The sequence below is a fragment of the Macaca mulatta genome, chromosome 1 (assembly GCF_049350105.2).
Source record: "Macaca mulatta isolate MMU2019108-1 chromosome 1, T2T-MMU8v2.0, whole genome shotgun sequence".
Classification (NCBI taxonomy): Eukaryota; Metazoa; Chordata; class Mammalia; order Primates; family Cercopithecidae; genus Macaca; species Macaca mulatta.
The window spans coordinates 18,370,960-18,386,759 of NC_133406.1; the positions used below are offsets into that span (position 1 = coordinate 18,370,960).

A 15,800-nucleotide genomic window follows, 5' to 3' on the forward strand; every position below is an offset into this window, starting at 1 on the left:
ATTAAAAAAAAAAAATAGAAGTACGAGCAAGGAAACAAAAATATATACTATGAGAAGGGATGGCTGGCGTTAATGTGCTCTAAGTTCGCGTATTGTCCAGGAGAAGGCTCAAGAACATCAATCAACTTTAGATTCTGTTAAGTAACCACTAAGGTTACTGAATATATACAGAAATAAAGGGTACAACTTCCAAATTAGTAGAGGGGACAAAATGGAATAAAGACAGAAAACAGATCCCCAGAAGTCTAAAATACAAAGAAGGTGAAAAAAGAAGGGAGGAAAAAAAGATGGGAGGAAGGAAATAAGGGAAGAAAACTGGAACAAAGAGAAAGTACAAAATGAGTCAAATGTATTGACAATTAGAATCACTGCAAATTTAATAAAGTACCTAATTAAATGACAAAGATTATCTCATTGCATAAGAAACCAAAAACCAAAATCCAGGGAAGGAGAAGGAAGAAAAGTACCAAGAGGCTGAGCCTTTAAAATGATACAAAGGAAAACAAACTTATACATTAACTTTTTAAATCCTAACCATGAAATCTTTTTTCTTTTTTAAGGGGGAAAAAAGCTGGGGGTGGAACAGGGCTGGACATGGGGGCTCACCTGAAATCCTAGCACTTTGGGAGGTTGAGGGGGAAGGACTGCATGAGGCCAGCAGTTCAAAACCAGCCTGGGCAACAGTGAGACCCATCTCCACAGAAAAGGAAAAAGAAAAAGAAAAGGAAAAGGAAAAGGAAAAGAAAAGAAAAGAAAAAGAAAAAGAAAAAGAAAAAGAAAAAGAAATGAAAAGAAAAATTGACCAGGCATGGTGGTGTGCACTGAAATCCCAGCTACTCAGGAAGCAGCAGAGAGGACTGCTTGAGTTCAGGAGTCAAAGACTGCAGTGAGCTATAATTGTGCCACTGCACTTCACCCTGGGCGACAGACTAAGACCCTGTTTCAAAAATAGTAATAGTAATAATAAAATAAAATATAAATTAAAAAAGGAAATAAATATTGGGGCTTTCTAACTTTTAAATTATAGAGGACATTTATATAGTCTATTTTAAAATCCAATCAATTCCTTTGTACTTGCTGCTTGAAAAAATCCAATGAGTACTCTTTGTTTTCATTCAAAATTATATGGCAGAGATGTACAAACTTAATTTTTCACAGAAAACTGCAAAAACACTGGCTTTTAACGGTCCTCAGGATGTTTTTAAGAAAATAATGTACATTTCTACTCACACTTGTATCTAGACTTAATTATGCTTTATATTATAAAATGAAAATGTTCTTATTCCTAAAAGTATCATAGCTCATATCTTAGATAAAGTGATGTGTGTGTTTTAAGGTAAATGTTCACTTAGCAACTCAAATTTTTATTTTTAATAAACCACAGAACCAAGACTAAGCAGAAGAGAACATGATATTTCTCCAGTCTCCGGTTAACATCTTCAAGAATCAAGACGATGGGCAGAGATACCTCATGAAATGCATCGGGATTCCCAGGATTAAAAAGCGAGGGTAACTTTTCTTCTAATCCTTGTACTATTTGTGGCCAGACAGAATTCACCAAAAAGTCATATCCAGGAACAGTATTGCCTTTTTCACTGTAAAATAAGAGCACATTTCAGTAAAATACACCATAATCTATTTACAAAGAGCAAATTTCCACTGTGTTGCTTCTGCCAAAAGATCTGCAGTCTAAAACTTATTTCAACTTAAAAAAAAAAAACATATTTGTAATTTAGTTTGTTTCTAGACTCAAATTTCTATTCCACTCCTTCATCTCAGTCTCACCTCACACCCGGCAAATCTCCCAGATCCTGACTCCTCCAGCTGGTGTCAAGGCTAATCACCTCGGTACACTTTTCCCTCTAAAATACTTCCCACCACCTTTATACTCCTATCTTGGGGAAAACAAGTAGAGTAGTCTAATACTACAGGAAAAATAACCTTCGCGTTACTGAACACCAATAAACCATACAGCATTGTAAATTATGCTAATTTATAAATTAATAACAGCTTTTACTTACTAAGCTATCTCTAAGATTACTTTCAGTTCTAAAATTCTATGACTATCAAATGGGAAATCTTATCACAAATCTTGACACAAAAATCTGATAATAGATTAATTTTTTGTGTGTGTGTGCGCTTGTCTTATTTTGTCTTTGTTTAGCACCAGACTTTAAATTCCAAATTCCCAAATGTAGATGACAGGCAGCACTGAGACAAAAGCATGCGCTTCGGAGCCAGTGTGCCTGATTCAAATACTGGAGCGTGGGCAAATCATTTAACTTCTCTGTGCTTTGGTTTCTTCATCTTTCAAATGGTGATGATAATAGTACCAACTTCACAAAGTCATAATAAGAATTAATATTTGTAAAGTACTTAGGATAGTGCCTAACACATAGTAAAAGCCCTATGTTAGTAACGGTTAAATAAGAGAGATTCCTTAAGTCTTTCACGAACTCAAAGACCTGTAAACATCCATTCTAGGCAAACACCATTTCACTAATCTGCCCACTTTGTTTCATACTGTGTATTCTGCTCTATTTTAAGGTAATTTTTTAAAATGGCAAACAATTTAATAAATGTTCTTATTTTAGCAAAACTGGGCGTTTTGTAGCTAAGTTGCCATATCAAAATGGGACTTAACATTCTGGTAAGTATTAAAATAAAATTTTTTAAAGTTTTTGTAATTTTCCTGCTTAACGAAAATTATCAAGACAGATAAGTTATCAAGGAAGCTTTGTTTCACTGTCGAGGAAGAGCTAGCAAATACTGTTAGTATAGTTTCACCTAAGTATTGTTAAGAAATTACTGGTGGGGGTGGAGGGCCAGGAAGGGGAAAGAAGATGGCTGCCTCCCATCTATCCAATTCCACACAACATATTATACACTGTCAAATAATAGTAAGAGCAGGCTCTGTTAAGGTATCTGGAGAAAGAAAGCACAAAATTGAGGACTCCAAACTACAGATATACATAATATAATCACTACTAAATGACAACATTTCCTCGTTCCCAAAGTTAATGTCTAATGAAAGCCCCAAAGACAGAATGTAAAACCTGCAAAATTAACAGTAGACGGATTAGAAAAGCTCATCTGTATTCTCTGGAGGAGAAATCATGAATGTTTTGGTGTTGCCAGTTATAAAGCCCATGAAGGGTGGCACATGATAAAAGAAAAGAGTGACAGGGAAAGCACCAAGCTGGAAATCTGAAGCCAGGAGCCGAGCACGGGAAGGAAAGGGATACACAGAACCTGCAACACAGTGACGGGCTAGCAGCAGATGAAGATGATCTCGCAAGGTACAGTTCAGATTCCTCAAATCTCTAAGCCTTCTACGTGAATTCCCCCACACTAAAAACTATGGAAAAGATCCCCTAAAGCTTTGAAGCTTGACATCTCTGGACCCAGACTGGCTCTGTCAAATCTAATGACTGATTGTTTCATATCTATGGCTTCATTTTACATCATGATTTCTACTATATTCTTATCCCCAAATCCTTATGATTACTAAACAAAAGTAGCAAAACTAGGCTTCATCTTAGGTGGTACAGAGGAAAGAGAGAGGGTACTGCAAATGCCAAGCAGCATATTAATTACCCCACATTTCTGCAAAGAACAAAAACTCAAGGCCAAATATATTGCTTGCTCCATGAAAACAGAGACCTTATTTGCCTTTTGAGCATTAAACTTAGTTAATTCTTTCATTTTGCAAACACTAACTGGGCAGCTGCTAGCTCTAAGACACTGTGTCAAGAGGCAAGGGAAGGTGTGAGCAGCGGAGAGGTGAATGCACAACGCAACATGGAAATCAGTACTCAGAAGACACAAAAGCAACACGTCCTGCAATCCACAGGACATGATGAATGCTGAACGTTAGGACAAAGACTGTTTTTTTTTTTTTTAAAGACAGGGTTTTGTCATGTTGCCCAGGCTGGTCTTGAACTCCTGGCCTCAAGCGAATCACCTGCCTTGGCCTCCCAAAGTGCTGGGATCACAGGTGCGAGCCACTACGCCCAGCCAAGGATGGTCTCTTGAAGGAGGTGGTATCTGAGCTGGAGATTCACGTGGAGAGGCAGTTTGACAGGAAAACGAAGGGCACAGGAAGGGCAAGGCAAGCAGAGGAAAAACGCAGAAGCACGTGAGTACAAGGGAGCTGGGGAAAGGCAGCTAGCACTGTGTGGCTAGAGCGTCCAGGGATATGGAGGGAAAGTTCCATGGCCGAGAGTTCTCCAGTGGAGAGCTACCAGGCAAGAACAAAAAGGGCCTCACGCCCTGCTTCAAGAAGCCTGGATCTTCCTCCATGTGCACTGAGAAGCCACTAAAGATTTATGAAGAAATCTATGAATCGCAGATTTCTGGGTAAATGTGACAGTCAGAAGCTTAGAGAACGAGAGACTGGAAGTAGGGAGACAGGGTGGGGAGATTCTATTATTGTGGACAGCAGATGACAAGGCCTGGACTGGCACAATGGCAATGGTGAAAGTAATGGGATATTTATGAAAGAGAATCAGGAAGTCTTGGAAACTGAACCAAGGGAGGAAAAATTGAAGATGAGTTCATACTTAGTATAAAACTTGTTGAATTAAACTGAACTGATATCTATAGACAGATTATGACATATTAGAATCATGGAAGGAAAGCAATTCTGACTTCAAACTAAATTTAGGAAAAAGTGCAGAGAAGAAGAAAGGCTAGACTTTGGATTTGGAAATGTGGTCGTTAGTCTCAGCTTCATCTCAGTGTCCACATCTTTGAAATGAGGCTAATGCAACCTGCCTCACAATATCATGGGTAGAAACAATGAAATAACAAGATTCATAATGGATTCACTTCATACAAGACAGTCATCGTCTGTCGTGCACCTGCGCTTAGCAGGTGCGGTCACTGAAAGGGAGGTGGGGGTCCACACAGGGTCGTTTAAATTACCTGGAGATAGCACCTCCCGTGACTTCTCGAAGAAGGCGGCAATGGTGAGGAACAAACTCCAGGAGTTTATTATACATGACCTGAAGGCCATTGGGATGAGATTCAACAAACTGCTCTATAATCACCTATTAAAAGGAATATCATTTTTTAAAAAAAGCATTTTAAAGGGAAGTACAAACTATATATTTCAGAGAAAACAATAAAGAAAACTTTACAAATCTGCTTCCTCATGCTCACCCTCCTCCCTGTGACATATTTTCTAAACAATAAAGTAAATAACAGGCCACATTCAAAACTAGTTCCTCGGATTTGGCTGCACAATTACGACTGTTGGGGAGACATGGGCTGATAAACCATGCACTCTCATCTGCTTCCCTGTGAGTTTGAAAATAAAGTAACACCTTTTAAAAAAACAATTTAAAGCAGAGCACACGATTCTCCACTGCAACTCCTCACTGTCTTTATCCTGGCCTTTTCTTCTACCATCATGCAGATTAGGGAAGGGTTTGAGGCAGAGAAAGATAGAAAATATATTAGTTTATTATTTTATTTTTTGTGATAAAATTGGGAGTCAAGAATGATATGACAAGATAAGCTGAGTTTAAATAAAACATAATGTGGCTACTGAATTTAATATGCCACTGAAAGTTCAAATATTTCTTGAATTTAGCATACTATATTCAGTTCAGTGAAAAAGGAATAGATGAGTGACTAAAATATTTTCATTGGTTGGGCACAGTGGCTCATGCCTGTAATTCCAGCACTTTGGGTGACCAAGGCAGGCAGATCACTTGAGCTTAGGAGTTCAAGATCAGTTTGGACAACATGGCAAAACCTCGTCTCTACAAAAAATACAAAAAAAACCATTAGCCAGGCATGGTGGTGTGTACCTGTAGTTCCAGCTACTTGGGAGGCTGAGGTGGGAGGACTGCTTGAGCCCAGGAGGTTGAGGCTACAGTGAGCCATGATCATGCCACTGCACTCCAGCCTGGGCGACAGAGTGAGACCCTGCCCCCCAAACCACACACACACAAATTTTTCACTTATTGACAAAGAAATAATGTACGTAATTTTTTCACTCCCATAGAGACAGCTATGGAATATGACAGGATATAAACAGAACTGAAAGATTATTTATTTTTAGTAATCTTAACAAGGCCAAAATAATTATTAAAATTAGTCCCTAAATTTAACTTTTATCATTGGGAGTCTCAACTTTCCATTTTAAAAAATAAAAGACTTTCACCCTGAAATCATGTGAGTATAATCTTTGTATTTACTAACAACAGTCAGAACATTCACACTGACAGGTCACTGGAGGCAAGTCCCCAAACACTGAGGATGGGCTCAGTGACTTCTCTCAGTCTGAAGCAGACGAAGCTGCTGTTTTTGCATGTCAGAAACTGCTGAGTATCAGCAACTTTATATAGCACAATCTATACTCCGGCTGCTCAGAAGCGGGATACACTTACTTCCTGTATTTTAGCTATATCCTAATAGGTGAAGAATATTGCATAGCCGAGTTCTAGATTTAAGGTATTACCCAGCTAATTTGTTATAAAAGCCCTTGATCTTTGAATATTCCTCCTGTCGCCTTCCCCGTCCAGCAAACTCCTCCGTATTTTTCAAGACTTGGGCCAAATGTCATTTATTCCCTGAAGACTTGAGGGTGCCACTGTCTACCCCACTCACACACCTTTCCACGCTCACAGCACTCTCTGCGCCTTCCTCGTACACTGCAGTGTTGTCACTGCTTAATTGTCCACCCTGCTTAGTCCACCCATAAGACCAGTGGTTTGAAAACATTCTTTTAACAACTACTGAGGAACAATTGCCTGCCATGAAATTGACCTAAAAACACGTGGATGCACACCTTCTCCCTAGGTGAGAATGTCGCCCTTGAAGTCTGAGCCACAGCACTGCTAGGACACCTGAGAGGGCATGCCCAATTCCTGGCATTGTAACATTACTTCCCAACTGTAACCCATGGGGACCAAGCCTTCCTTACAGCTGGTACTGTAGGAACTGAGAATCTTTCCAGAAAGATCTCTGTTCTCTCTTCTTATCTTCCTCACACCCAGTAAAGAGTCAAAGACAGAGCAGAAGCTCATGAATGTTTGTTGAAGGAGGTGCACAGACCTCGTCTATGTATGGTTTCACTAGTACTTGGCCAACTAAGGCCTCCGCGTCCCGTGTCTTGTCAATCGTGGCGTAAGTCCGCAAGCAGTGCCGTATTATGTCGACATCAGACGTCTGAAGGCCTTCTAATAGGAGGCCTTCCAGTGACTGCTGTAACATGGCTGTAATGCCAGCTATACGCTGCAAGAAAAGGTGGGTAAGTAAAAAAAGCTCTAGTTGGAGCAATTTCTGAAACTGCGAATAGACACATAACGAGCCTCTTACACCAATAGATGATGACATATATAAAATCAAAATAATAACTTTTCCTGGAGATAACAATGAATCCCCCACCCCAATCTCTTTATAAGTAAATTTCTGCTTCATCAAAGAAGAATTTAGACAGAATTACAGAATGAGAAAAAAATTATCTTCCTCTTAAGCTACAGAGTCAATCTTTAGGAAACATCATGGATTTAAAATCCAATTAAGAGCTTTGGATAAATTAATTGTCTACATCATATAATATGTCCAATTCCATGAAATTCAGAATTAATTTTACTCTTATCATCTGGAAAATGTGACTGAGTCTTTACACAAAATCTATAATGTGTGACACTTAGGAAGCTGGGGCCCTGAAAATTAAAAATTGAAAAAAAAAAAAGCAAGGCTAGGTTCAAAACCCTTAGATCAACAATATTACTAATTTAAACCAGAATTATTTAGCAAGTTCCTAAACACTAAACTGTGGAAATCCAAAACAACACTTACCGGTCTTACTTTGTCCAAAAGAGGCATGCCTTTGCTTTGAACAGCATGAAACTGTAACTGATTAAATTCTGTGGCAATTCTCTCCAAAATTTGTCCGGTCAAAAGGGGGCTAGTAGAGAAAACAATTATAGAAGTGTAATCCCTAAGGTCTCTATTTCCACGAGAATACATCACACACCTGGCAGTGAGAGGCTTTCACACCCACTATATTTTGACTTTTGTCAAAGTGTTTTACATGGCCACCTTGTTATGAGGTGAAAGCTAAAGCGTCTTTTGTGCCATCAGTCAATGTTCCCCAGGAGCCATATGCACAGCATGTTCTAAGTGCACTGGGGAATCTGTTGAGTACAAGCTGCTGCTGCTGCCTGGCCTTGACCCACAGGGACCAGACAGCAGCAGGGCTGGCCAGGCCTGTGTGCATGCAATTACATGTTTCTGCCACTGACTCCAAGCCCTCCCATTCATAACCTTCTTCTTCAGCTTCAACCTCCCTTCTTCTTCCCTCTTCCCCCCCAACCCCCCCACCTTTCCCCTCTCCCTCCTTATCGTTTCTTTCTCTTTCCATCCCATTTCTTATAGCTGGATCCTTTCTACTTCTCCGCTTGCCTCACTCCCCTTGCTAAAATACCTCTAAATATTTTAAAATACCAAATACATTTGTCTCCTCAATAAATGACACTGACCCTCCAGCAGGAATAAATATCTCAAAATATCTTATTTTAAATTTAAATAGTAATGACTTACTTTAAAATTACATTTACCAAACAGCAACAGCTGTCAACCTGTATGTTCTGGGTCCTAGTGACAGGGCATTCTTTACATATCTGGCACAAAATATAATAAATGTACTTTTCCCCCCCAAACATATTATCAAGTGTCAATATCACTCAAAAAGAAGTAAAATAGCAGAGGAGAAGTATAAAGGTTTAATCACCCGCTGTGTATACTGAGGCATCCTGTGTACACTGATGGCTCATCAGTGAGTGAGGAAAAATGCCCACATCATAAGGACACAGAAAATGCTGCACTGAGAGTGTCAGTGGTCTACCCAGTTCTGTATTTGTAGCATCCAAACTAGTTTAGAGGAACAGGAGCTACCCAGCGTGACCAACCAAAAAGGTTAACTCTTTCTTGAATATCCCTAACTCTTTCCTGAATAATCTCATGTGAATTGATTATTTATAAATTATCTGAATGTTTCTTGGCTTAACAAGCATGGTATATCTACTATTCAGTAATATTGCCCTGGTTTTACCTTCTCTACAGCTCGGATTTGCAGATCTGAATTTAAGAAAAGCTCCTCAAAGATGATTCAGAGCAAGGAAGAGTGCAGTGTCTATTATACTGAATATAACATACCGAATATAATACAATAATATAAGAGTATGCCCAGAAACAGACATCACTGAGGTAATTAGAAGCCTACTCTCCACTAGTGGGGGACATTTGGTATCTTTTCTTAGGTACCTACTAGTTCCAGACACTGTGGGTATAAAGATGTCAGGGACCTTACAGACTGATGGAGAAGGCATGCAAGTCAATCAACAGTTCCAGTCTCAACCGTAAGTTGTCTGGTGGATGACCCGGAGGCCTGATGAATGCATGGAGATGGAGCATCTAAATCTGAAAGGTCAGGGACGACTTCCTAAAAGAGGTGGTCTTGTAAGTGAGCTTTATGGAAGGGAACTCTTGCAGTGTCTTGTTTATACTTTCTCTCACAGAACTGAGTGAGACAGGTTTAAAGAAAGCAGAAGGGATCAACAGTATCCCATACAAGAGACAAGAATAAATTTTTACATAACAAATCTGTATCGTTTTATAACCTGCTTTTTTTCCACTTAGCATAGTATTTTGAACCTTTCCATACTTTAAGCATGTTTTGGGCTAGATTTGGATGGAATAAAGAGAAATCAGGCACGTGAAAGGGAGGTGGAAGTTAAAGGAAGGGCTTTTAGTACAATAAATGGCCATACATAGTAAAATTAAGGAAGCATAAGTCAGCAATGTTCAGGGCAGTCAGGGAACCACAAGTAGTTCCGAATAGCTTTAGTGAAGAATACAGAAGTGGCAAGGAGCAGCTTAGGAGTTTAAGATTTACCCTAAAAACACTAGGCAACCATTGTTTCCCAATCACATAGTAAGATGTGATTAGACAAATCTGAAAGATCCATTTGACAGCTACAGAGTTAGTTGTCCTAGAGAAAATGAGAGGTCAGTCAGGAGGCCACTGCCTGAAACGAGGCAATGGGAGAACCGAGAAGGAGAGGCAGACATCTCTCAATCTCAGAGATGCTAGAGCAGCAGACTCTCCAGGGCTTGCCTAGTGAACGAAAGAAGGAGATGAAGGGAAAAAAAGGAGACATTGACTCCCCCAAGATGTCTAGCCTGGTTAGTGAAGGAAATAAAGGCACTGTTTCCTAAGACAAGGAATCAAAGGGAGGAGTAAAATGTTTTTGCTGGCGGAGGCAGGGAAAGAAGATGAGAGCTCAGTTTTCAACATGATGAATGTGAAGTGCCTGTAGAACGTCCACTAGACTCCCTGCAGTCATTAGACTGATGAGTCTGAGGACTACAGAAGTTCGTCTGCAGATAAAGAGATCAGCATCCAGGAGGCCACTAAAACTATGGGGTTGGACGAGGTTACCCAGAAAGTGCTGATCAAGAGCACAGGGCCAAGAACAGTGCCCTGGAGAAAGCTGGCATGAAAAAGGGCAGTGGAGTCCATCAAAGGAACAGAATAGGAATAAGGAAGGAGGAAAAGAAAACGGGGAAGCAGGTATCACAGATGCCGGGTGAGGACACAGTTGGGAGTGGCTGTCAACGCTGTTGAGTGGAAGACAGAAGCAGAGCAGTTAGTCGAACAGGGCTCCACTGGTTCTCTCAGAACTGACACTGACAGGGACTCTGATGAGTACAGATGAAGGGGAACAGAAGGGACAGAAGCACAAGTACTACAGGCTGAAGAAAAAAGACGGCAGCGATTGACCACTTATTTACACATCTCCATCAGGAAAGAAAGTAGAGACCTAGGACATGAGAATAATTTCCTTTTCAGATGCCTCATCTCCCTATCTATAAAATGAGAGATACAGAGCATACTGTTTCTACAGTCTCTCCAAATCTAAAATTCTGAAATCCTAAATTTAAGAATTTAAGGATCCTAAATCCTAAAATTAAGAAATCCAACTTGTCTTGATAGTATGATCAGGACTTTGAACTGCAGGTATATTCCATTTGGTCCTGGTTGGTTTTCCTGTAGCTTATCCCATATTAGTCAAGGAAAAATACGATGGCTATCAACATGGCTTTCAGAGATGCTTGCGTTAGGCCCGAACTAGACATGTATGAGGGTCTACTCTATGGCTACCAATCCTCCAAGTGAAGTTCCTATTAGCCTTATATGAGAGATGACAATACCAAGACACAGAGTGAAGTAACCTGACTCAAGCTACCCAGCTGGTACAAGCAACATAAGCCCATGCTCTTTCCACTGCACCATGGGGCTTCCCATTTGTGTTCATAATGATCCATTCAATTCATTTTCTGAGTCACTCAGCGACCTGACTGATTTTAAATTCAGTGTGGGAAGATAATAAGACACTACAGTATAACAAAGGAAACCATCATCTTTTGTTTATTTCATCAGCTTTTTCTTTGCTGTTTATAAATTTCAGTGAAATGTGTCCTGTACTATTTCTTAATGATATAACATTCGTGCATTTTGAACCTCAAGATACATCAACTGGAATACTCTGGGCCTGTCTAAATAATCTAAGATGACTGCTATTCCACACCTTACAAGTCATTAGGGATTTTACTAGTCCATGGGTAAGGCAATTTCAATAATAAAAACCTTCCACAGAAAGTACACGTTCTCTGACTCCCTGAAAGGTGCCGTGTTGGAACCTTTCAAGGCTATATAATACGACCATCAAGGCTATATACGACCATCAAGGCTATATACGACCATCAAGGCTATATAATAACATGTATAAGCTTTACCATTTCATGCACTCTGCTTTGCTTGAGCTACATTTAAAAACACTAAGCCACAGACTGGGATTTTCTTTATCAAAAATGAGTTCTAACTAAAAAAATTTTTACCCTGGATGTAAAGTATTAATTTATGAGTTATTTAGTAAAAAAATACTTACCTGCTTGCTTCTAGTGCAGATGTTTCTTTAGAACTTTGAGAGTTTAAGATTTTTTCAATTTTCTCAACTGATCGAATAACTTGTATAAGCCTCAATACACACATCTATAAATAAAAATTAAGAATAAAGCTATGGTCATGTTTAATCTTAATTATCTTATTTTGTCATCCTAAGTGCAAGAAAATACAAAGTCAAAAGTCAGTGTAAAATTACCTATAGCATTCTACATTTTTAGCATTTATACATAACACTAAATTCCCAAGAATGCAAATATTTTGGCTTTCTAGAACAAACATATTTCAACATTGTATCACAATTTTAGAATTTAAAAAAACTTATTTTTTTTGTTTCTTATAGTATATCCTTATTCCCTCTTTCTTTTCTCCATCTTTTTAAGGACAGGGTCTCGCTCTATCACCCAGGCTGGAGTGCAGTGCTGTGATCTTGACTCACTGCAGCCTCAACTTCCCAGGCTCAAGTGATCCTCCCACCTCAGCCTCCCAAGTAGCTGGGACTACAGGCACACACCACCACATCTGGCTGTTTTGTATTATTTGTAAAGACAGGGTTTTGCTATGTTGTCCAGGCTGTTCTCAAAGTCCTGAGCTCAAGCGATCTGCCTGCCTCAGTCTCTCAAACTGCTGAGATTACAGGTGTGAGCCATTACACCTGGCCTCTTTTCCCCATCTTAAATAAACCTTTATTTTGGTACTACATTTATGTTCTTAAGATCCTTTTTTCATGTTTTTAGTTTCCAATCATATTTGTCCTCTTCCTTTACATGTGCATGATATACCGATAAACCTAAGTGCCAATTTATTAAAGACATTTATTACACAAGGCAGATATTATTATCAGGGAACATTATAAAAACTCATTGTTAAAATAACAAAAATAAAGCCATTCATTAAATACATAGTTACAAAGCATCTATCATGAACCAAGACATTCTTCTATACATTGGGAATGTAAGTGGATAAAACAGCAAAAATCCCCTCTCTCATGAAGTGGACAATCTTTTCCAGCAATGCACTATATTCTTGAATCTTTGGACAAAAGCTGAGAAGGGATCTAAAGAAGAGTTACACAGAAGATCTCTAAAATAGGCTTCTCTCCCTTGAGATTTTAAAAAGTGTGCTTGGGTACTAAAGTTATCAAAAGAAAAATAAATACACAAATACATCTAATAAATACATTTAGAAAACACTTTAATATAAACAGAGAGACATCACGCTGCTCTCTGCAAAGGTATCAAGAAGAGTAAATCACACCGTATGCCTGAAAGTGCTTGTTACTACAAGGTGCTACAGTGAATCAATGCTTTAATATTATAATATTTGAGTATACCTTTTTTTTTCTAATGTCCTCTTGTTTAGACACTCGTTCATCAACTGCCCGAATTCCTTCACTGACAGATGATCTAAGGCTCTTTAAAAGAAAAAAAAAATACTGCAGAGATTGTTTCATAACATTATGAAATTTACACATTTAATTCAATTCCACAGGACTTAACACCTACAGGCCAGTATTACACAGATATTGACAAATTACAAAATATTAGACACAATTGCTGTTTGTGTCTCAAGATTTAGGGGGGAAATGACATATAAAGCCAAGGTCATGCAGGATCGGCTGCCGAAAGAAAATTAATATATATACAACGAGCATCACAGGTGGTCAGGGTAAAGAAAGGATAACCTGAGTCAAAGTATAAGGGTGTCTGGTGGAGGAGATGAGACTTGAGTAGATTCTAAAAATTTGTGGATGCTGACAAGCATAGAGAGAAGATTATCAGAAGACAAGGCAGGAAGATAGAACAGTTATGACATATTTCAGAACCAGTGAGGAATACATCCAAGGGTAACTGCAGGCTTCAATTTGGGCAAAAGTAGGAATAAAACAGGAAGGGTTAATTCAAGAGGGCTATGACCAGATAATACCTTTAGACTAGATTCTACATATTTTAAGTACTAATATATCACGAAAAAGTTGTTTTGGGAAAATTCAGAATCAAGAAGTCAAGAACAGGAGGCAAGGAAAAGGGAGAGGTAATAGGTGGAGAAGCATGTCCAGAAGTTAATGAATTAATCAGAAATTAGGGCCAAAATGAAAGTAATGGAAAAACTAGAATAAACTAGAGAAATCACAAAAATTCTATAGAAAAGTGAATTCATTCATCCCACAAATGTTATGAAATACCTATTAAATGTCAGCTATTGTGCAAGCCAATGAGGATGCAATGGTGAAAAAGAAATAGTCTCATTTCTCAATGACTGCAGAATCTCACAGAGTAGCTTCATGAGTTGGAGGTCAAAAAGGAAGAACAGGTCTATTGCTAAACCAATCAGGAAAAAGATGGCTATAGAGACAGCTGTGGAAAGAGGGAGAGCATATGGTGCTGGCAGGAGGCAAGGTAAAGACTAGAGCCTGCAGGTGAGAGAGCAGTCAACAATGACAGAGCAGAATTCAGGAAAGTGAATCCACCTCCATGGGAGGCAATTTGGAGAGGACAGGACAGGCTGAGGACTGAGGCTCGGAAAACACCCTAACTCCACGGCTGGGGGTAGGAAGAGGTACACTGAAAAGAAGGCAGGAGAGCCACCCAAGAGCCATGTAAAAGCCACCCAGAGTGTGGAATCCAACAGTGGATCACAAAAACAATTTTCCTTCCATGCCAACAAGAAGTACTTTAAAAGCTTTTTGAAAAAATCAAACAAGACACAAACATCTGAAAATATTTGCTAGTTCAAGGCACAACTCGAGACCTCTCTTTTAAGAATTGTTTCTTGCCTGCCATTCCTATGGACTTCTAAACACTGACATTGCTATTATTCTGCCTTTTTTTTTTCAGCACTACACATGCACTGAATGTTTACATATGTCACCTACTGTGAGCCTACTATGTGCCAGGGACTGTCTTAGAGGCTAAGTGCATAAGGCTACACAAGCTGCGCGTGATCTAGTGGTGACATACACAGGTAATAATGGTGCAATGAACCAAGTTTATGACAGCTCCTCAAGGCTAAGACAGCATGGAAGTCACGGTGCCTGACACAGACTGTGGGGTGGACCAGCAGGGACAGGACAGGGTAGCACACTTTTCTGTTGAAAATGATGCTAAAATTCCCTTCTCTACTGTTCATCCGGATGGAGTCCCTGTCTCCAATGGCTTAGACATGGGAGTCCCAACTCACAGCAGACATTATCTCATAGGAACATTAAAATAAATACAATTAGTTATTACATTAATTGCATATTATCCTTCAGTTACATTAGGGTTTAAAGAGATTCTGTAGATAGTCTAGGAACCTAACAATATATAAAATATTATTTGAGAAAATATTTGTAAAACTATAAATTTTTAAAATAGAAGCTATTCTTAAATTAGTGACTACCTACATATGAGTGAGCTGACGGTAACAAGTTGAGTTTTCAAACAGCCTTCTCCTCCCCCAACATTTTAAAGCTATCTACTCCAAGAATCTGTCATCTTCAAATCAAACATAAATTTTTTTGGTTACAGTATCACACGCAAAAAATACAGAATGATTTACAACTTTTCCGAGGGTATTATAATTACTAAACATTCAAAAAACAAAAAACAACAATCTAACAGATTAAAGGAATTCTTTTTTGGAGGGGCAAACAAGCATATCATGCTTTATGGTAAACTGTTTAATGTTATTTGGGAAACTTACCAGAACCTCTTCTCGTAATTGTCCCAAAGGCACAGAAAGCTGGTTGAGGGCTTTGTCCATGCCAACCTAAAGGCAGAGATCATGTTGGCACACACACTTCACAATCAAGAGTAATAGCTAAGTATCTATTTAA

General features: G+C 38.9%; 1 protein-coding gene across 1 annotated transcript in view; it reads right to left on the minus strand.

Moving 5' to 3' along the window:
• The window catches only part of COG2 (component of oligomeric golgi complex 2), a 51,902-nt gene that overhangs the window by 17,727 nt on the left and 18,375 nt on the right, over nucleotides 1-15,800 (minus strand). Inside the window, exons 3-9 of the mRNA XM_002808263.4 lie at nucleotides 15,668-15,733; nucleotides 13,317-13,397; nucleotides 11,970-12,073; nucleotides 7,816-7,924; nucleotides 7,066-7,245; nucleotides 4,927-5,051; nucleotides 1,469-1,595 (exon numbers count right to left, since the gene is read on the minus strand). Coding sequence (XP_002808309.1) covers nucleotides 1,469-1,595; nucleotides 4,927-5,051; nucleotides 7,066-7,245; nucleotides 7,816-7,924; nucleotides 11,970-12,073; nucleotides 13,317-13,397; nucleotides 15,668-15,733 — 792 coding nt within the window. The remainder of the gene's footprint in view (nucleotides 1-1,468; nucleotides 1,596-4,926; nucleotides 5,052-7,065; nucleotides 7,246-7,815; nucleotides 7,925-11,969; nucleotides 12,074-13,316; nucleotides 13,398-15,667; nucleotides 15,734-15,800) is intronic.